General features: G+C 31.7%; 1 protein-coding gene and 1 long non-coding RNA gene across 5 annotated transcripts; one reads left to right on the top strand and one right to left on the bottom strand.

Annotated features, from left to right (window-relative positions):
- Positions 1–369: 369 nt before the first annotated feature.
- Positions 370–3,450, bottom strand: LOC129302473 (pentatricopeptide repeat-containing protein At5g18475). 3 transcript variants are annotated; one of them, XM_054941394.1, is made up of 2 exons: positions 3,102–3,450; positions 370–2,226 (listed from the first exon to the last, which is right to left on the bottom strand). In XM_054941394.1, exon 2 carries the CDS (start codon positions 2,198–2,200, stop codon positions 653–655), a length of 1,548 nt encoding a protein of 515 aa, XP_054797369.1. In that variant the 5' UTR covers positions 2,201–2,226; positions 3,102–3,450; the 3' UTR covers positions 370–652. The 3 variants fall into 3 exon arrangements, with proteins under 3 accessions (XP_054797369.1, XP_054797368.1, XP_054797370.1); XM_054941393.1 differs by having other exon boundaries at positions 3,135–3,450; XM_054941395.1 differs by lacking the exon at positions 3,102–3,450 and adding an exon at positions 2,956–3,041.
- Positions 3,451–5,627: 2,177 nt separating this feature from the next.
- LOC129303469 (uncharacterized) lies at positions 5,628–22,560 on the top strand. 2 transcript variants are annotated; one of them, XR_008591495.1, is made up of 3 exons: positions 5,698–6,146; positions 15,241–15,360; positions 22,231–22,560. It is a non-coding gene; the product is annotated as an uncharacterized LOC129303469 (long non-coding RNA). The 2 variants fall into 2 exon arrangements; XR_008591494.1 differs by lacking the exon at positions 22,231–22,560 and having other exon boundaries at positions 5,628–6,146; positions 15,241–15,446.
- The last annotated feature ends 268 nt before the right edge of the window (positions 22,561–22,828 follow it).

Raw genomic sequence — 22,828 nt, 5'->3', positions numbered from 1 at the left:
TATGTCTGCAGCTTTTCGCCTTGGTTTCCATTTAGTAGGTTTAAAATATGACTCCAAATATTTTATCTTTCCTCAACACACACACACACACACACAACTTTCAATTTAGTTCCTTACAAATAAAATTATCAATGATGACCCTTCATCAAATCGAGAACTATTCACGTGCGAAAGATCATTATCATAACTTACAAGACCAATCTCTATAACAATTTTATATGAGAAACCTAAATTAAAAAAAAAAAAATACTCACATGTGAAAAATCAAATCAAAAAGACAATTTAATGACAGATCGACTTGAAAAATATTTCACTTGTAGAGGCCTAAATTTAATAGAAAATTAAATTTCTTAAAAAAATCATAGGAGAGATATAAAACTAGACTTTTACCTTATTCATCAATTACAACCATCATATTGTTGAGGTCAAAAACTTTTTCTCTTTGGTCTAGAGGGAATTCACACTCCTGATGCAGCAACACTGTCTTGCCACGATCAGTGGAGGTGCCACATGGCCAAAGGAATTTAACATTTAAAAGAGTGAGCTTCCAAAGGAAACTTTAAATGTCGAAGACCAACTTTCACATTAAAAGGTCTAAATCCAGAATGAAATGAGCCTAATCAACAGTCTATTTTGTCATGGCTTCTAAAATTCAGGAATCGGCCATTACTAATTCATCAAGCAGCTCAAATACATACAACAACTTCCTGTCTCTGCAGATTAGTTCAATCAGAAATCCCCATGAATCATGCCTTGGCTGGAATCCCTTCTCTACCAATCCAAATAGTGCCATAACAGCAGCATCAACCATTCCAGCCTTACATAGATGTACTAGCAGTTCATTTGAAGTAGCATAATGAGGTAGAAAACCCCTATCTAGCATTAGCCCTAATAATCTTATTGCCTCTTTCAACTCACACTTTTGGGTTAAAAAGTTTAGCACAATCCTGTAGCTAGCTTTGTTCAGATAGACACCCTCATGGGGAAGTTTTTTGAGCATCTCAAGTGCCTCCCCAACCCTTTCTACTCTGCACAGCCCTCCAAGTATCACATTGAAGGTTACAATGTCGGCTTTGCATTCATTCTCCTTCATTTCTTTAAGAAACTCTATAGCCTCATCAATTTGTCCACTCCTACATAAGAAATTGATCAAAATAGTATAGCTTACAATGTCAGGTTTCAAACCAGAGCTCTTCATCTCATCAAATACTTCCTTTGCCTCCCGTAATTTCCCCTCCTTACATAAGCCATTCAACAAGGTTGAGTAATTAATTACATTTGGACTGCATCCATTGCTTTTCATGAATTCAATTATGTTTCTTGCACGATCAGCTTTGCCTCCACAACACAATCCTTTAATCAAAACATTATAAGTTAGGGGATCAGGCAAGATTTGATCTTTAGATACCATTACCTCGAAGAGTTCAAAAGCTTCTTTGAGTCTTCCATTTTGACAGAGGCCGTCCATCAGGGTTGAGTATGTAATTAAATTAGGGTAAGACAATTTAGAACTTCTCATTTCCTTGACAATTTCAAAGGCAGAGTCAAGATCTCCACTTTTGCAGTGGTACTTCACTAAGATATTAAATATGCAGGTGTTTGGCTTATGAATTAGACTCCTCTTGGCATGCAAGAGCAACTGTTGAGCCAAATCAATCTGCTTTGATTCCACCAGGAGATTCAAGCAAGTGCTGATGGCTTTAGCAGAGGGCCTTTCACGAACAATTGGTTGGATGGAGAAAAACATTTGGAGCACTTTTTCATGCAGAGAGAAGTGTGAAAAATGCTTCATGAGGTTAATAAATATACCTTCATGAAATTTGCAAGTTTCATAGTTCATTTGATGCAGAACAAGATCAATAGCTTGAAATTTTTTGCACTGTGCAAGTTTTTGGAGAATTGTCGCATATGTAGCATTATTGTGGTTGAAGCCCTTTTGCTCTGCTACCATATTAAATATCTTCAAGGCATGTTGCGGATCTTTCTCTCGTTTGATCAAGCTGATGGCAGACTCATGAGAGATATACTTGTATTTCCTCCCAGTTTCGGTGGGACTGATGCTGAATTCAGGGGGAGGATCTGGCTTACGAGCAGCAGCTTTTGTAAATTGAAGGGGAGATATCCATGGCAGAGAAGATCTTGAGGATGGGAAGGAGGGCACATGTTTGTGGCTGGCAAAAGATGTTTGCGAAGATTTCATAAAATTTAATGATTTTTTACTGACCCCTGCCAGTTCGAAGATGTGCATTAGTAATCAATTAAAAAAAAAAAACACACACACACACACAGTCGAAACAACTTAAGCAAAATTACTTCAAACACAAGAACATCATATGCTCCAATGTCATAATAAAAATGAAAAAACAAAAAAACAAAGAAAATTGCTTTATCAGATGCACAAGGAAAAAAAGGAGAAAAAGATACTGTTGTGACTTTGAGAAGGCTCATACAAGATCCAAATAGAGTCATGGGACATAGTGTATAATAGCTTTGCATAATTTCATCAACAAATAATATTAAAATCTTCGACTAATTGGTGGAACTGAATAGTTTAAGTATCAATATTCACTCAGACAGCTAGCTAATGGCTCCCAGGGATATTATAGCTAACAAGAGATAGTAACAGTGAAGATAACTGAAGTAAAAGAACTACGACCAATTGCCTAGACGTTTGAGAGGTCAGGAACTTTCCAGCACACAATGTCTGAATGCTTGAATCACACTAGGTTACCGTAGAGGCGTAGAACATAAATGATATTAAATTAATTAATCTATTAAAGCAACTGAATGTCTCTATGCAATTGATTCTTCAATTTCAAAGTCTCAATTTTAAATTCACAAAATTGAACACCAAATTGATAGAATTCCACTATAATTCCCTTTGAACACTTTATAAAGATTAATGAGGAAGATAAAATAATATATATGCCAGCACGTTGTCAGTTAATCACGTACAGTTAAAGATTAAGTCACAATGCTAAATTGAACCACGGTCCGTAGATGAACAAAATTTTCACCACTAGTGAGAAAAGTTGAGACAGCAGAGACACAGATGGCTAGATTGAACTCTAAATCTCAGTAATTACGGTCAACTCAAAAACCTTAAGGGCAGGACAAGAATAGGAAATCCTCACTTGTGTCTCCCCGCAATACAAGAGCTATCAGCTATCTATCTACCACTGGACGGAACGCGACGAGAGAAGATGAAGATGAATAGATCGAGCGAGCTACAGTACAGAGAATTTCAAAATCAGAGGGAGCGAGCTACAGAGACGCGTCGGCCGTATTAGTTGAAATGGAGGGTGGAAGCGTTAACTGGAGATGGGGAGTGCTGGCCTCAAGCTCAAGGGAGGCAGGGTCGGAATCAATCCAGGGAGCTACAGCGTGTCGCGAGGCGGCACGACAAGGGAGTGGCTCAATGGGAGCAAGCCAGTGAGTGACAGCCACGATTTCGAGGGGGTTGAGAACTTGAGAGAATAAGGGCTATTTAGAAATTTGCTTGGAGAATAGTTTTCTATTTTTTTAAATAAGAGAATAAAAAAAATATATTTGATAACATATTTTTAAAAAATACAATAAAAAATAGAACAATAAAATATTATTTTAAAAAAATAAAAAAATAAAAATAACTTTTAAATATTCAGGGATTATTGTTTTAAAAATTAAAAAAAATAAAAAAAATATTTATTTTTATTATTTTTTTATTCTCAAAACATGTTCTATAAAATATCAATTTTTAGAAGAATAAAATAAAAATAATTTTAAATAGAATTTTTGAGAAGGGATGTCTATCTCAGTAAAGTATTGGATTAGGTGATAACAAATCTTATAATCATATACGCTCCCTCCATAATATAATATAATATACTCTTTCTTGTTTTTATTATAAAATATTTTATAATTATTTTACACATTTTAAAAAATTAATTTTTTCTCTTGATATCATAAAAAAGTGAGAGGTACTTTTATTTTTAATGTTAACTTTAAATAATAATACAACTATATTAAATATTTTTATGCTAATCAAGAAGTGGTAAAATTAAAAAAAATAGTTTAATTATTACAAAGTATCCTATATTTTGGATAAAAAATTACCCATAAAAAATGTCTTATAAATTGAACTAGAGGGAATATGTCATACTTAATTAATTCATGATTTACGATAATATAGGTAGTCGAAACTTTAAATTCAAAAAAATATTCACATTTTTCATTTATATTCTCACTAAATACTCTATATAAGAGCATCAATGCCAGAAATTAAAATTTTAGTATGTGATTTTTTTTAAAAAAAGTAATAAATAAAGTAGGGTATAGTTGAAAAAATAAATATAAAAATTATTTAATATCATATGTTTTGAACCAAGCATGGTTTTTAGAAAATACTTTATATTGTAGTCTGGAGAGAGTAAAATTTGACACAAAACATTAAAACCTAATTATAATAAATCTATGACAACCTCCAACAATATTCAACAACAAATCCATGACAATCTTCAACAAACTTTAATAAGTCTAAACTACAATACATGCCAACAACAAACTTCAACCAATTTTCATGCGATCATCTACTTTAATATCAATTACACTTCATTTATCTGTCAAAAACAAATTGCACACACATATTTGAAGAAGTTATTAGAAACAATGCAATATATATTTTTCCCTTTCATAAAAAAAACAATGCAATATATAAAATTAGATTAGGAAGCATAAAATTGAAAACATTATTTGTAATATTGACCACATCATGAGTCTCTTGGAAGTTTTTAAATTCATGAACCATAAAGGCAAATTCAAATAGAGATTTCCCTGTACTTAGCTAATTTTGGATATAAATGAGAACCTTAGTCATCATGGGAAATAAAGAATTCCTATAATCAACAACACATCCTCAAAAGTAATTGTAGATATTAGTATAGCCAATAAATCATGAGTTATCAAGGAAAGTACTCTATATTTGATAGAATTGACCTTCTATTATGTCAAAAATCAAAATCATTATCATCATCCGTGAGGGTGTCTTTAGATGAATTATTGCAAATGGTATCTATCCAATTCCAATTTTATTGATGAGTTTGTTTGTTTGTTTGTCTTTTTTTTTTTTTTTTTTTTTTTTTTTGTTTCTGGGATGCTAACCACGTAACACTCTTCGGGGAAAAATATATATATATATATATATATATAGATATACACATACATGCATACATGCGTATATAATGTAGGATTCCTCTTAGAATTTTGGAATATTCACATGTTTTCTTGTATTTTGCATAATATTGACCAAAATGCTAAGCATTTAATTCCTATTGTAATGACCCTAAATTTAAAATAAAAAATAAATACATAAATTAATAATTTTTTTAAATAATATTTTATTTAAATTAATTTTATAGCAAGTGGAGAGAGATAATTTAATAAAACTTATGTTAATAACTTTCTTAAAGTTTTATAGTTTAAATTTTTTATTCGGTAAAAATTTGATTTTATTTTGTTTTCAATTATAGAGAAATCTTGTGTTTTTTGTTGTAATTTTCATTGTGCTCTGTTCTGTAATTTTTTTCAATTATTTATTAGTGTCAGATTTTTCTTCCTGCAGGGTGAGAAATTACACATGTGCCCTTGTTTCTATGGCAACTCAGCAAAAATATCTAAGGAGGTTATTGTAATTTTACTTTTTATGATTTAAAAAATTTGTCTTCCCTTTCTCGGTCAGCATCAGAGAGAGACAAGGAGTTCTTTGATTTTCTTTCCTTCTCCATCTTCTTCCGTCTTCGGCGTCATCAAGTGAGAGTGTGCCAAAGCTTCATCCGTCACTGCTTGTCAGATCATCAACGTCTTTCTCCTTCCTCTGTGCGAGTGATGATGTGAATGTTCAAGTCTCTCTTCCCTTTCATTTTCCTTACCGTTCGTCGCTGCTGAAGACCATGGAAGCTCTGTCGAAGCTCTTCCTCTGTTAGCATTTAAGACTCTTCTTCCTTCTCGCCGTCCGCTGCTGGTGACTGGAGAAAAACACTGAAACCCCTTCCTTTGACAGTGCTGTGGCGCGCGTTCTCATTGGGCTTCTTCCTCCCCTGTTTTTTTTTACTGTGAACTCCTCTCCTCTCCTCCCTCTGTTTGAGCAGCTGTGACAGGTTGAGCTCCAGGTTTTTCCTCGTCACCTTCCAATTTTGATGCGTCATCTCTCTTTTCTATTGTGTTTTAGCATGGATTCAAACATTCCTCTCCTTTTTGCTGCTCTGTTCTGCTGTTTCTATTGAGGCGAGGAACCACGATTTCCTATTTTCGTTGAAAAATCTGTGCGTGTAAGTGTAAGCTGTGATAGAATTGAAGTTGCCAATTTTCTCTTGAATTTCGGCTGCTGTTGTTCATGACTGTTGAGAGAGAGAGAGAGAGAAAAGAGTTTAAGCTGAAACTTTTGTGCTGAGAGCAAGATTATGATAAATTTAGGTTAGAATTTTTGAATTAAATTAGTTTGTTTGGATTGGTTGATATTGAAGAATTAGTTAAGATAAGATTTGGATAAAAGAACTTAGACTTGAAGCTTGTTGAGTGGTGCCCATAAGATTTTTGATAAAATGCTAGCTAGATGGACTTGATTGTGTATTTTATAAAATTTCATTAAATTCTTTGAGAGACCTAAGTGGATCAGATGCTATTGACTTGTGAATTAAGTTTGATATTCTCTAAAAATTTGCTCACAAATACAATGTAGATATGATTGTAAAGAAATTGTCAAACAAAACATTTGAAAGTTGAAAAGCCTTACGGAGGGATTTGGAATTTATGTGCATTTGGTGTTTTAATAAAAAGTTATAAATATGGAAGACACTTATTTTCTACACAGGAATATTTGAAATTAGAGATTTTAGAAAAAGAGACTTTGTTGGTAATTCAAGACCAAATTATTTATATATATTCATCTTTGGAATATTGTGAAGTGTTTGGTGTAATGTCTGAGAAAGTTTAAAGTTGAGGGTTTTATCTTTTATTTTTAATCATTTTTGGACTGAAGATTTTGAATGATGAGGCACGTATAAGAAAATGATAATGATATTAATTGGATATTAGGAACTTAGAGATCAAGCATTGACGTAAGAGTGCCAAGTAGAAGTAAATTTTACGTTTGAGAACTTGTCAGGTAAGTGGATAGCGTCCCAATTGTTTTTTTTTTTATCAAAATTTCCTTTACTAAAATATTTCATTTTTCTAGAAATCATTTTAATAGCATTAATGCCATTATTGGATATTTGTTGATTAACATTACTTTATTTTGAAAAATTAGCTTTACCAAATTTGAAATGTTATTCGATTAATTAAATCAAGTTTGAATTTTGATTATAAGATTTTTATTTTATCAAATATTGGATTGATACAAAGAATAATTTATGCGAATTTGATGTTAAAATTTTTTTTTTATTCAATAAATGCAAGCATGAGCATTGGATATGAAAATTTTATTCTAATAAGTTTTAATGCTTAAAAATATTCATGCGAGTTTAATTTTAAGAATGAGAACTGTATCTTGAAAGTGATGATTTTCTTGCATGTTTGAAAATGGTTTTAAAAAGAAACTTTATACAGAATACTAGTTGTTAACGGCAGTTCCGTTAACCCTTGGCACGCCATGGTACACCTAGTTAGCAGGGTGTTTATAGGAAGTGCTAGCCCCGTGCGATGGCCAACGCACATGAAACGAAGGGATGGTTATTCATGAGCATTGTACTCACGTTTGTTTCGTGGCTTTTGCTGCGTTTGGTTACTGGCCCTCGTGGACTGTGTGTCCATGTTTGTCTTCGTGACAAGAGTCGCGTTTGGTTATTTACCCTCGTGGACTGTGTCCACATTTGTTACTTGTTTTGAAAAGCTCCCGCAATAAGAAATATAAATTTCCCTATTACCTCAACCCTTTGGTACCAAAAAGGTTACTCTTGTATAAAATAGGACTCGGCTTGTTCCTTAACTTCTAAACAAATTCCACCAACAATCCCTACAACATATAAGTGATCCACATCACTTATCATGACAAATAGCATTAATGAAGATTATAACTCATACCACACAACTTAGGTCAATGAGTTATAATCCATTCTAATGGCCATATATTAAACCAACTATTCACATAGTATCACTTAACCACCAAAATCATTTATTATCCATCACTAGGCTAATTTTCAATTTATATAATTTTTAATCAATTAAAAACCTTCACTTAGTGTCACCAACTTTCACCATTAGCCCTTATAATGAAAACTAAACCTTAATTTAAATCTCATTGGGCTCAAATGGTAAAATCATAACTAAATCAATAGACTTAAATTATTGAAGAGCAAAACCCAACCTCTGGGGTTTTAATTTGTGCTCAAAATACCTCTTTTCATCCAATTATCCACTCAAAACATTAGAATACCATATAAAAACTCAAAACATCCTCTCTAAGATCCAAAAAAACAAAAGCTTACAAGAATAAAGCCTTTGGGATCAAAATTTAGAAATTACCTCTTTCAAAAATTGAAGAAAATCAAGAGAAAGGGAAGAGGATTAAAGTAAGAAGTTTACCTATCGTGTAGCCGAACTCGCAATGATCGTAAAGCCTCCTAGATTCAAGCCTAACTCCCTCTCTTTCTCCTCTCTTCTTCCTCTTCCTCTCTCTCGTGCATTTTGTTTTTTTTTCCTTTCCAATTCAGTTTCTGCGTTCTTTGTCCTTCTTAAATTACTGATATTAGACTTTGGAGAAAATTACAATAAAGGGCCTATAATTTTTTATTATAGCACACAAGCCTGGGTCAACTTTAGTAATTTTTCCCATAGTTAAAAATTAAATAAAACCAAACTTTTGCTGAGAAAAATTCAAACTGTGGACCTCTATCAAATTATTCTAAATTTTAATTTAATTATAGTTATTTTATTTTATTATTATTTTTAAAATAAATTTGAGTCTTTAAATTTTTGGGATGTTAAAAACTCACTCCTATTGACTATCACATACAACTATATGAAAGTAAATCATATTATGTGAAATTTATCACCTATCCTTGTTTGATTATAACTTAGCTAGTTTGGCTTCGTCTCTCTTTTCTTTAGTTTTAGTGGCTTAGTTATATTAATCAAGACTTAGCTAATATCTTGACCAACTCCAATCCAAGATTATGGCCTTAGAGTGAGCCAAAGCAAAGCTAGCATTAAGTCTAACTAAAGTGTTACAAACATGATTCAATTAGGTCAAGTAAATATGAAGAAATCAACATGCTCAAGATTGTGATTCATAATGGTATTCACATGCATTTAAGTTGGCAAGATTATAACAAGCAAGAAAACATATTAAATTCATCAAGCTATATCAAGATTATGACACAACTCAAAGAAGCCAAAATTATGCACTAGACATAGTAAAACTAAACTTGCAACAAGCTTCTCTCAATCAAATGAATCATCACTTGAGATTACAAGATTAAAGAGTCATACAAATTTATAATTCTAAAGAGAGAAGCAAAGAGAAAAAATTTAGATTCAACTAGAAAATAATACAAACTCAAGGTTTTCTTCTTCACATAGTAGCTCCTTAAAGAATCTGACCTTGCATCTTCAAGTGATGAATGAGATGAAGCTTCAAGATTATGGTCTTCTTTGCCATGATTTCGCCTAAATAAATCTTGACTTGATCCTTAAGAAATCTATTAGGTCATTTAAAGGAAGAAAAGACGAAGAGAATGGTGGTGGTTTTGTGAAATTTGAATGGTTAGATTGAGAGATATAGAGGAGAGAAAGTAGAAGTGTAGAGAAAGAAATGAGAGGATTTGATGAACTTAAAGTTTGAAATATGAAAATATGAGTGAATGATCTAAAAAATTCATACAATCCTAGTTAATAAGTGTTATTGGACGAAAATATGATGGTGACCTACTAAAGAAGTTGTCATAAAACTCAAAATAAGTCATTAGGTCAAGTGAGATTAAAGGTAGTCTAGGTTGCAATTTAATTTGGGTGATAATTCCAATATTGCTCTTCTAATCCCATATGTGCATAGACATGATAAGCTCTTATGTTCCCTTAATTTCCTTGGAATTTACTCCTCTAATGCCATTCAAATTCAGATTTGAAATTTACTTCCAAGCTTCTTAAACACATTGCAATTATCTTGAACTTTGACAAGTCAACTTGATCCCATGTGTGCAAGTGCATGAAAACTTCATGTGTACCTCATTAGACTTGATAAATCACACCATTTTGAAGCCTATTTAGGTCTGAAATTTCGTGCTCCTTAGCTCTCCCTTATGCCAAACCAAGTCTTAAACTAAAGCCTCTTCTATGCAAAGTGTCACTTTGAGTTATATCTTTATTTGTCACACTAATTCACTTAAATCACAATTAAATCAAATAATCAAATAACTATAGTGTAACATTTATTTAATTAACTAAGATATAAAATATTTAATTCATCCAAGGTATTAAAATAACTAAAGGAAAAGAGCCTCACAAGACACAAGTATAGACAAGCACACACTTGAACTAAAATCAAGGGAAGATAACCTTGAAATATTATCTTTTTCTAATAACTCTTAACCTAAGATGAATCAATGAAAATTAATTAGACCAATTATCTTAGCTTATTAAAATACATAAATCTCTAGCTTAACCCTCATTTGGTGAAAAAGTACATTTTATGACCAAATTACCCCTAATGCAAGTATTTGAACACTAAAGCAAAATTGCACTAAGAATGTGATATCAATGCATATGGAGACTCTTAACCTATAAAAATGGTCCTAATTAGCAATGAAAAGTATCTAATGGACCTAAATCTAATGCACGCATCAAATTTCAAATTTATCCTTGAATTCTTAATAAAGTACAAAATGACCAAAATATCTCTAATATGCACACATTCTCACTAGGGCCTAAAACCCTAATTTAACATTAAGAATGCACATTTTAGGATTTCTTACCATGAAATGTGGCCCTAAATGCCTAAAAAAAGTCTGTAACAAATATGACTTATCAATAGGCTATTTTAACAACTTGAGAAGGGTTAATGATAAGAGGGTTAGTAGTAACCCAAGCTACCCTAGACTCTCTTGTCCCCAAATTGAGCACTACTTTGAGCCATTTTCTCTATCAAATCCCAAGCTTTATTAAGTGACAAGTCAACAAAGCAGCATTTGAAGCTGTATTTATCACAATATTATCTTTATCTATCAAACCATTATAGAAATATTGCAAAAGATGCTCTCTAGGTACTTGGAGATGAGGACATTTTGCCAGCAATCCTTGAAGTTCAGTATAGTACTTGTAAAAAGACTCATCAAAGCCTTAGACCATACTAGCTATCTCTTTTATCATGCTAGATAATTTAGAAGAAGGGAGAAACTTCTCAAGAAAAATTGTTTGAAGTTGGTCCCATGTATGCGCGCACCTTAATCTAAGGGGAATAATTCATGTACCAATCTTTGGCTTTACTTGCAAGAAAAAAAAAATAATGCATCTAGCTTGGACTTCATCTATATGCACCCTTACTAGTTTCATTATGCTACAAACAAGGTATAGGTAATGCAAGAATCTAAGAGTGTCCTTACTAGGCAATCTATTATATTTTGGTAATGATTACATAAGAGCATACTTAATTTCAAAACCTACATCAGTTAGGGAACATACACACCATATGGATTATCATGCCAATTAGATATAGTTAATTGCCTAATTGAGATTTCATCGAGGGGATTATAATGCTCCTCTCCTTCTCTATTCAATTGAACCCTTGATAGCTATTCACCCTATTATTATGGGCCTGCCTATTGCCATTGCCATTAGGAGCAACTCAGCTTTGCCCTTGATTTATATTAGGTGCACCCACATTGGCATTTTGCACCCCATGTTAGATAACATTTTGGGGTAGGTTTTGCACTTCATTGTTAAACTTTTGAGGCATACTAAGCTGTTCTAAACCATTCAAATTAGGATTTTCCATATTAGAATCTACAGTAAACAAATTTTGTTCTCTCCTAATTCACCTTAAGATCCTTTCAATTTTAGGATTAAGAAACTTATTCCCTAGGATGCCCACAGGTCTTGCACTAAAAGAGAAACACAAAGTAAAAATCAATGATTCAAGAAAATCAAACACAAAGAAAATGAGAAAAAACACTCAAAAAAAAGAAAACCCTAAAACTAATTCAAAATAGAAATTTCTTGGGACTCAAGCAAGAAAAGAAGACTCAAAAGTGAAAATGCAAAAAAGTAAATCTTTTTTAAACTAAGCAAAAGGAAAAACATAAATCACAACTCAGAAAAGCGCTAATAAATAGCCAAGCAGCGTCCAAAGCAAAATTAAAATGAATAAGGCTTAGAAATGCTCATGAAGCTTCAATACTAGAAGTGTGCCCTATTTCTACATCCAGTAGCTTGTCTGTCCTCCCTAGAGCAATCCACTAGTTCAATCAACCAGAAAAACTATAAGAAAATATAGGAGATATAAGAAAAATATATATTAGAATTTCAAAATTTTTGATTGGATAGAAGCTTCTGAGTAATTCATTAAAGTTAGGCTCCAGCACTCTAGAGATAGAATTCCTTTCAAAATGACCTAGCGATCCTTTTCGTCAAATTCAAAAATGTTGCAAATTCTGAAAATAAAAACACTTAGCATAAAAATTATAGTTAAGATAACAAAGAGCATAATGAGCTAAAAAAGACCTAATCTGAATAAGTACACAGAGAAATGTACTACACAAGTTGCCTCAAAGCTTTGGATTTCTCCAAAACAGGAAATTTAACCTTGTTGGTTTTAAAAATGTACATAGAGAAAATTACAAGTCTAAAAACCATAAAATTTGGCAAACATAAAATGAACACAAAAATATTCCAAAATACCAAATTTGATAATTTTTCTCTTGAAGAGAAGTTCTCAAAAATTTTTTGAAATTCATCCAAAATGTTGGAGAAAAAGTGAAAATTAGTTTTATGCTATTTTCAAAATCCAAGCTAACAGAAACACTAAAAAATCACAAAAACATAGGAAAACACAACTGCAACAAAAACACTAATTATGCCTAAATAAACTTAGCCTTACCTCTTCAACAACGGCATGGAGTGATAGGTTGCTTACACTTTAAAATAGCTAAGTTAACACTAATATAGTACTAGTGACAACATGGGTCATTCTTCACTAAGGACGCTAACTAAGATTAATTAAGGGTAACTAGTGAACCAAATAAACTAAGAGTTTATTAACTTTAACTAATTAAACTAAATGGATAGATTTAATTAAAGTCCTAGTTAACTAGTGAAATGAAAAAGGGAGTGTTTAAAACTTTCTAAACTGGAATCTTAGGAGTTATGGGATGCTAGATTCCTTGTCTATTCTATTTAGTCAGGCTTAGATTAATTTCCACTCTCTTGAGCAAATTAAATCCCTTACACAATTTTGTATAAGTTTGTCTTCCTAACCAACTCAATTAACCAAGGCCTTGCATAATTTTGTACAATTCCCTATTCAATTCCTTAGTTAGGTGTAAAGTGATTGAAATTCCCTATAGGTTCCCCTAGTATAGCACAACCTAACACAAGTCTAGTACATAATTTTGCATACAAAAGAATTTATTAAATGCCAACCAAACATATTAATACATGGCAATGTAAGACACATTCATTGCACATAAAACATATATTTATATGACTCACAATGAATTGGAGAAAATTTCCAACAACTGCACAAAGGAAATTCAAGTAGAAAAACAATAAACCATTAGGTTAAATACCAATTTTGGTTAATAAGAACAAGATATAACAATGCTCCTAATTTTAAGAATAAGATTACGTTAACCTAGGTTTGATTGGAGAATGGCATGACCTTAATCAACCTTCTTTAAAACACTTTAAGGCTCCTCTAGCATCCTTTACTCCTAGCACTCCTTGTAGATTTAGTCCCTAGGCATATTGGAATCTACTTGGACATAATTCTTCAATAATGGTAGAACCATGCTCATGAACAGCTTGAAGATTTTGAAGCTAAACCATGAAACAAAGCACTAGGGTTTAAAGTGTGAGGTGAGAGAAGAACAATGGTGGAGTTGGATTATGGTTTTGATGGTTGGATCATGAGTTATGGAGGAGAGAAGGTGAGATGGAGATGAAGAACATGAAGAATAATTAAGAGAGAATGGAGCAAGGGAGGCATGATTTTTTAGAAATGGAATGGGAATGAATGACAAATGAAATTAGGGTAGTTTGATTCAAGTTTAGGTTAAATGGGCCCAATTCAAGTGTTTAATGGATGGGTGAAAAATGAGTTAGAATAATTTTATTTTCACTAGGGTAATATGACTGAAAATTTAGAGTTACCAAGTCTAAAAATCTGAATTAAATAAAACTAAAGGTATTAAGAAATTGTGAGAGAGAGAGAGAGTGTGAGTGGAATCAAAGTATGGTATAATGTGTACAAGACCATTCAAGGCTTGTACTTCTATCTAAGGATAAAACCCTACACAAATGAATGTGATAACAAGATCAAAGTTCAAAACATATTGATAACAATTGCATATCCAATTTAAATTAATTCTAAATATGACATCATAAAAAAGGCTTTGACACATGACTTTGAGCCCTAAAAAAATTTAAACCCACATATGCACAAAAAATGATCTAGCCCAAGTTTAAAAAATAGGTCAACTTGAAACTTTGACTTTTCAAAATAGTTAACTTGTTAAATTAATTACTTTTAATTTAAAGTGAATTTGAGAAATAAAATTGGAGTATTGTTCTTTTGCCCTAAAAATGCATTTTGAATTTTTTTTTTCAAAAGTCTAATTTTATGACTAAAATTTCCCTAATGCACTAAATTTTACATTTATGTGATTTTTTCACAATCAATGCAATAAGTGTGCAATTTAGGACAATATAACATGATTTTTGGTCATCAATAATAAGGAAAAATGTATAATAAATGTGACTTATCAAAAGCTCAAGTAGAGCAACTAGATACACTGCATCTATTCAATGCCTTATCTATGTAAAATTCTTAGCATCATCATCCAAACTGAGTGGATTATCAATATTGAATATGTGATTAATCTTTCAAAGAATATGTTATTAATCAAAGATAAGATCCTTGTTGTTGCATTAGGTGTAATTGGATAGTGAGAAGATCTATTTGATGAACTTGGTGCAGTATATTTTATAATTGTCTCTTTCCAATTGTTATTGTTTGAAAATAATATTCGATTCAATTTTGTATGCAATATATAGTGGGAAATGGTACAAGCAGCATATGGAAAGAGGGAAAAAGAAGCACAAGTGACTATAATTTTATTGAATATGAAGTAAAGCAACAGACTATCTAGAATTTGTATGTCATTGAACTAAAAAGTAAGTATTTACTATCATTGTTCCAAAAAATGGTTTCTAGCTTCTACAATTGACAATTAAGAAGTGCATCTTTATGTGACTCTAAAGTTATGACTTGTTCATTTTCTTTTTTGCCTTTTTTAGGAGTGTGGAAGAGTTTCTAGTTGGTGTACTTTTTATAATGCTTTATGTTTCTCTTTTATAGCTAATATATAATTAACTAGCTCTTAATATTTTGTAGAAACTTCACAAGTCCTAGGGGTGTTTAAATGTCTAAAACTTTTTATCCTATGGTGCATATCAACATTTCTAAGAAACCAATTGAACTTGATTAGAATAAAATAGAGGAAGAAAGCCATTGTTGCTACATACAAAATGGAGCTAGCAAGATTTATCCATAAAGTTGTCTATAATGTAGAACTCTATCCAAAAAACATGGAATAAATTGACTTTATCAAAGTCACTTGTAATGGTAACTCATGAATCATCCAAAAAACACAAAATCTAATTAGGGGGAGGAGGAGGAGATATAAATTATCCCTAAAATTAGGGGAATGTGAAGATGACAACCATAAGTACCAGTATGACAATGATGGCTATTAATCATGGCCAAATTCCAACTTTGACAATGACAACAACCATTGCTAAGGAAAGCACCATGATACTAGGCACAAGCATCATGAGCACAAGAAGAAAAAGAGTATAATGGATAAGATCAAGGAGAAGTTGCCTTGTTTTATAGAACTTGTATAGTCAATATGGAACAACATATTTTTTTAGGTTGTTGGGAATGACATTGCTAAAACAATTTGTATATAGAAATAGTTTCAATGCTTGATATATTTTTGGGAGAAAGGTTGTAAGAACTAGGAACATATGTTGTTAGTCATGTATGCTAATGTAATTATGCAATGTTATGTACCTGACAGCAAAATGTTAGGTAGTTATCATTGCTTATGATTTTCTCATCATTTCAAAAAATGGAAGTAGTCATTTTCTACACTATTTTAGTCATTGACTATATGAAAGGAATTATTTGCTACTATAAAAGTTTTCATTTACCTTCAAGATTGAGCACTAATAAAATGAAATTAAAGATAGAAGTACTAATTTTATATACCATTTAGTCACTGACTAAATGAAAGTAGTCATTTCTATTTTAAATTTTTCATATACCTTCAAGATTGAACACACATGAAATGAAATTAAAAAATGAAAGTAGTATTTTCTTGCAATATTTTAGTCATTGCCTATGTGAAATTAGTTATTTGCTACTTTGAAATTGTTATTTACCTTAAGGATTGAAAATTGATAAAAATGAAATGCTGAAATAGTAGTTATTTTTTTTACACTATTTTAATCGTTGCCTACATAAAGGAAATAATTTTTTAATAAAATGAAATTTAGATATCAAAGTATTCATTTCTTACACTATTTTAGTCACTTGCTTAATAAAAGTGGTCATATGTTATTTTGAAATTGTCATTTACCTTCAGGATTGAACACTTAGAAAATAAAATTTAGAAATGGATGTAGTCATTTCTTGTGTTATTTTATTCACTATCTATATGAAAGTAGTCATTTACTACATTGAAGCTATTATTAACTTTTAAGTTTGAGCAAAAAAAAGAAATGACTTAGCAGTGGAATAAATTTTCATTGCTAATTCATCACTAATCAGTTGTTAATTCCTTTGCTAATTTACCAATAGAATGCGAAACATTCTATCATTATTCCCTCGTTAAACCATCAGAAATAACTTTGCTATTGGAATTTATCGACGGAATAATCTGTACTAAAAATTCTATTACTAAATCGTCAAAAATAATTTAGCCATGGAATTTATTGATGGAAATGTCCATTACTAAATTTTAAGATACCTTATTCCAATTTTGTAATAGCATAACCTTTATCATAATTCTATCACAAATTTTTTATAATTTTATTATATAATTTATAATATATATTTATATATACTTTATTATTATGCTATAAATAAATAATTTAATAATTATGATTTATTATTTTAAATTATTTAGGTAATAATAAATATCAATTATTGCATGCCTTTAAAATAAAGGAAAAAGGTCAGATAATGGTCTACGTGCCACAGCGTGCATCACATGCGTCATGGCATATGGTACAGAGCCATGAGTTTTGACCTTCTCTGTACCATGCCTTGTTACATGATATTCAATATGCCACGGCACATGTGCCAGTTTTCGCAACTGTCATGTGATAGTTTTTAAGGTGAACTTTTGGCATGTACTATTTTCACATACGATATTCGATTAGAGTGATTCAAGTGCCCACACAAAGCTTGACTTATAAGCTAACTAATGAGATAAGTTTGGACACGATCTCATGGTCCGATTAAAATTTGAACACCTAGGGTGAAAAAAGTCACTTTTTATAAAAATTTAGCTCACCCAAGCATATAAATTGCTTACATTATCTCATTAGATCATTTTAGGCCTTAAACCAAGTCCAAAAAGACCTATTACACCTTATTGACCACATTTTATATTATAAATACACATGTATCACATTTTGGCCATTCCACAGCCCATTTTCATATTTCAATAACTATTTACCACTTAATATAAACTGACCCACTTGGCCATTTTTACCATGAATTCACACAAATTACAACTTTACACATCCATAGCATACATATAACTAAATCTTAGCCCCTGTTAATCATTTCATCAAACATTTTCACATATGGGTTAAGATTTACAAAATCTCTACAAATTTACTCCAAATCATAATTTAAACATGCATGCAATCCCTATGGCAACTTATATACACAGTGTTCACATTAAATTTTAGTTCATTACACAATCTCAGATATTTCATAGCCTCGACACTAACTATATAAATCCTAACTCTTTCCCCTTGCCATGATCACCACTCTAACATGTAAAATGTAACCACAAGGTGAGATAAAAATTTCAGTAACAGAATAACTCTATTGTCAACTATCACCTGCAACCATAAGCAAGTATAGCATAATATATAATTAAGCATAACATATAATATACATTTTACTTTAAATCTCATCAATATATATCATTTCATCACTTTTAAAACTATATTCACCACAATTTACTGCTTTCCACCAATTTTCTAACATATAGTATGATCACAATCAACCGAGCCTCTAAACCACCCTAACTTGAAACCATAGGCTCACCTTAGATCAATATAAACCCTCATTGGCCTTGAGCTCACCTTTAGTTGTAGAATCACCTAGCCAAAGTGTTCTATCTTACTTCTAGACTATGGTTTTCGCTAATACATACAATGGAGTATCGTTGACTCCAGCTCTGCATCATATCAATACTAAGAGGTCAAAATCTCCAACGCTGCAGTTAATAGGCACTAAAGAGATAATCTCCAACTCCATACCTTGAAAGGCACTAAGGAGATACTATTCTTTAACACGATGCTCCATCGGGCACTAAGGAAAATGATGCCATATGATTTTTTACTATACTTCATATGGGTGAACTTTCACCCCTATGATCATGCTTTTTGAACCAATTATAGGTTCCCCATTACCACTACACATACACACACAATACTATCATATGATTTCACTCAGTTGTTTTGTAAAAGTTTATTTTCAAGCAATAACCATGCAATAACACAAAACACGCTCAGTTTAAAATAGTTTCATGCACTAGATAGCATGCTTACACACAGTTACAATAAATGGTCAAATAAAAAAATTTATTCAGTTATCTCAACCCTTCTGTGATAAGAAAGGTTATCCGTGAATTTTTGATTACTACTATAACTTGTTACAACTTCCTTTCTTACCTTACATTTGGCACAATTAGTCAATTGATCTAGTTGACTAAAAATACTTAATTATTAGTCAAAGCCATAACTAGCCATCTATTTCTTCCACTTAGTCTATCTAAGCTCACTACCACTCAATTATCACTTCACATCATTTTAAACAATCTCATTTCACTTAAACATAATTTTTACGCCTAATTTTGTCTTAGTTTAAGGCTAAGTTAAGCTTATAGGTTCAAAGTTCTATCATTCAATTCCAAACTAGTTATAAAGCTTTATTTAATTCCTGAAAACTTTTTGTTACTATAGGGTAAGAAACAAACTTCTTAAATTTTACTGATTCAATTTCTCTATAACTCATACTAAGAGAAATTAGAGTAGAACTAGAGGTAAGGTTGTACGAAGCTTACCCAATAAGTTACTGGTCGAAAGTGCCTTCCAATGTTCTGAAATCCCTTGCCCTAGTTGTGAAAACCTTCCTCCCCTTTCTAAACTATCATGCAAATTCATGACTTATTAAGCCACTTTCTATGCAATGTGCCACAGCGCAAGCAACATCAGCCATGACATATAACACGTTAAGAAAAATTCTCACCGTACACACACCTTTGTTTCGAGACACATTCTTTCACCTGAACCTGTTCATTTAGCATCTTAGTGAGTCAAAACACCAAACTTTCATGTAAAATTCTAATCATTTAATAATTACTATTCCACCCTTGATTAATAGCTAATCACAGGATTAGAAAATTAGAATGTTACAGTTCTCCCCTCCTTTTAAGAAATTTGCCCCCAAAATTAATTAAACCCTTAAACACATACTTATGGAAACAAACGAGAATATTGTTACCTCATTTTCTCCTTTGTCTCCCAGGTAGTGTCATTAGGAGCCATGCCTTACTAGAAAACTTTCACTAATCATATAGTTTTGCTCCTCAATTGTTTGACTTTTACATCCATAATCCACTCTGGCTCAGTCTTATAAGTCAAATTCTCCTCTAGCTTAATCTCTTTTAGTTCCATCACATGAGAGGGGTCTGGTTAATACTTCTTAAGTTGTGATACATGGAACACATCATGCATACTAGATAACTACTACGATAAAGCAACTCTATAGGTAACTAGTCCAATTCTCTTTATAATCTCAAAGTGACTAATGAATTGAGGAGTTAACTTTTTGGCTTTAAGCGACCTCTCAATTTTCATCACTAGTATAACCTTCAGAAATACATGGTTTCTTGTCAAAAGCTCTGATGGCCTTCTATGCCTATCTGCATAACTCTTCTACCTACTATGAGCCGTCAACAACTTTTGCCTCATCAAGTCAATCTTTTAATTTGTCTGATCCACAATGTCTAGTCTCAACATACTCCTCTCACTCAATTCTATCTAATATAAAGGCAATATATACGTCCTCTTATATATCGCCTCATATGGTGCCATTAGAATACTAAAGTGGTAATTGTTATTGTAAGCAAACTCAACTAAAGGAAGATGGCTGTCCCAGCTACCTTTCAACTTCAGAACACAGGCTCTAAATATATCTTCCAGAGTCTATATAGTCCGCAACTCAAAGCAAAGCGTGTGAGCGTAGTAAGGATTTTCCTCACTGTGCAAAGAGCTGTGGTTAATGCTGCTTGTGCCATGACATATGGCATAGGAAATTAGATATTAAATCATGAATCAATTGGTGGTTATAGAGGGGAAAGAGAGGAAAGAAAAAAGAAAAGGAAAAAGGGAGTATTCTTCTATTAGGGTATCAATTCTTAGGGTATTGGAAAGTGTTTTTGAATGATAGCTTATCGAGTAAGTCTCGTACAGCCCTAACCTTTGACTTTACTATAAATTCTCATAGTATGAGTTAAAGAAAATTGAATAGGACAAATTTAAGGAGTTAGTTTCTTACCCTCTAATAATTAAACTTGTAAATTATAGCTTTGTGACTAATTTATGGCTAAATGATAGAGCTTTAAAGTTACAAGCTCAAATTAGCCTTAAATGGGAAAATAAAAGGGCTAGAAATGGAGTAGAAATGAAATGAAATTGTTAGAAGCGATAGAAAGTGGCAATTGAGGAGGAACGAACCTAGATTTGCTAAGTGGAAAGGAATAGATGGCTAAATATAGCTTTAAGAAATAATTAAGTGCTTTTAGTCAAATTAGTTAATTAACAAGTTATGCCAATTGTGTGTAGATTGATTTGTTCTATATGTGAAGTAAGAAATGAAGCTTGTAGTGAATCATGAGTGGTAGTAAAGAGTTTATAGGTAACCTTGTTTTGACAAAAAGATTGAAGTAACCAAATAACTTCCTTTGCTTGATTATCTATTGTAACTATTTAAAAATATGAGTATTGTTGCATGAAAATATTTTAAAATGAGCATGTTTGCTAAGTGAATGTTTAATACATGAAAATAATTTATAATGAATCAAGTTTATGGAATCGCATGTTTTTTAATTATATATATATATATATAAAGTTATATATATATATATATAAAGAGGTAATTTATAGGAAAGCATGATCATAGAGGTTAGAGTTCACCCATGTAGAGATGAAGAGAAAGAACATATGGCATATTCTTCTTAGTGCCTGATGGGATGCAGTATTGGAGAACTGTATCTCTTAGTAACCTTCAAGGTGTAGTGTTAGAGATTATCTCTTTGGTACCTAATGAGGTGTGGTATTAGAGATTTGGACTCCTTAGTATCGATGTGATGTAGTGTTGGAATCAATGATAACCCAATGTGTGTGATAGGGAAAACCATAGTTCAAAAGTGAGATAGAATACATTTGGTATGGTGATTCTACCATTGAAGGTAAGCTCAGGACTAATAAATGTGTGTACCTTAGTCTAAGGTGAGCTTATAGTTTCAATTTGAGATGATTTAGAGGTTTAGATGGTAGCAATCATGCTATAAGCTAAATATGGTGAAATGTTGTGAAAATGGTGATTAGTGGTATAACACTATATTGATATAGTCATTTGAAATGAAATCCTTGTTATATGTTATGTTTAAATGTATCTTATGTAATACTTACTTATGATTGCTTATTCTATTACTTATGGTTACATTTTTATAGGTCATAATGGTGAGCAAGACAAAGGAAAAGAGTCAAGATTGACATAGTGTGCTATTGCTATGAAATATCTAAGTTTTGTATAATGAATACTATGCTTGTGTATATTATGTATATAAGTTGGCATAGGATATGCATGCATGTTTAAAGTTGTGATTGTTGAGAATTGTTATGAATTTTGATAAATCTTAGCCTATTTATGTGTATATGTGGTGAAATGAGAAACGGAGGCTAAGATTTAGTTGTGAACTTATGGTGAATATGTTGTGAATGAGAAGACATGAGAATTGTAGTAAAATTGCAAAAATATGACAAACTAATGTGTTTGGTGTAATGTTGTGAAATGTGAAACTAGGCTGCTAAAGAGCCAAATCTTGATCTATGTGTATGAATGTTATAAAATATAGTCAATTAGGTGTATTTGGTCCTTTTGGACTTGGTTTAAGGGCTAGAATGGACTAATGAGAGCGATTTGAGCACTTGGTTGTGCTAAATTTTTAAAGTAACATTTTACACCAAGATGTCTAAATTTTGATTGGACCATAAGATCTATCTAAACTTATCTCATTAGTTAGCCTATGAAATAAGCTTCGTGTGGGTA

This window comes from Prosopis cineraria, unplaced genomic scaffold, assembly GCF_029017545.1.
Source record: "Prosopis cineraria cultivar Desert tree isolate PC_DT_omini unplaced genomic scaffold, ASM2901754v1 PC2, whole genome shotgun sequence".
NCBI lineage: Eukaryota > Viridiplantae > Streptophyta > Magnoliopsida > Fabales > Fabaceae > Prosopis > Prosopis cineraria.
This window is presented reverse-complemented; position numbering and strand designations above follow the sequence as displayed.

What these genes read in the sequence shown, in the direction of transcription:
- LOC129302473 (XM_054941394.1), bottom strand. Translation starts at nt 2,200, where the DNA reads ATGAAATCTTCGCAAACATCTTTTGCCAGCCACAAACATGTGCCCTCC.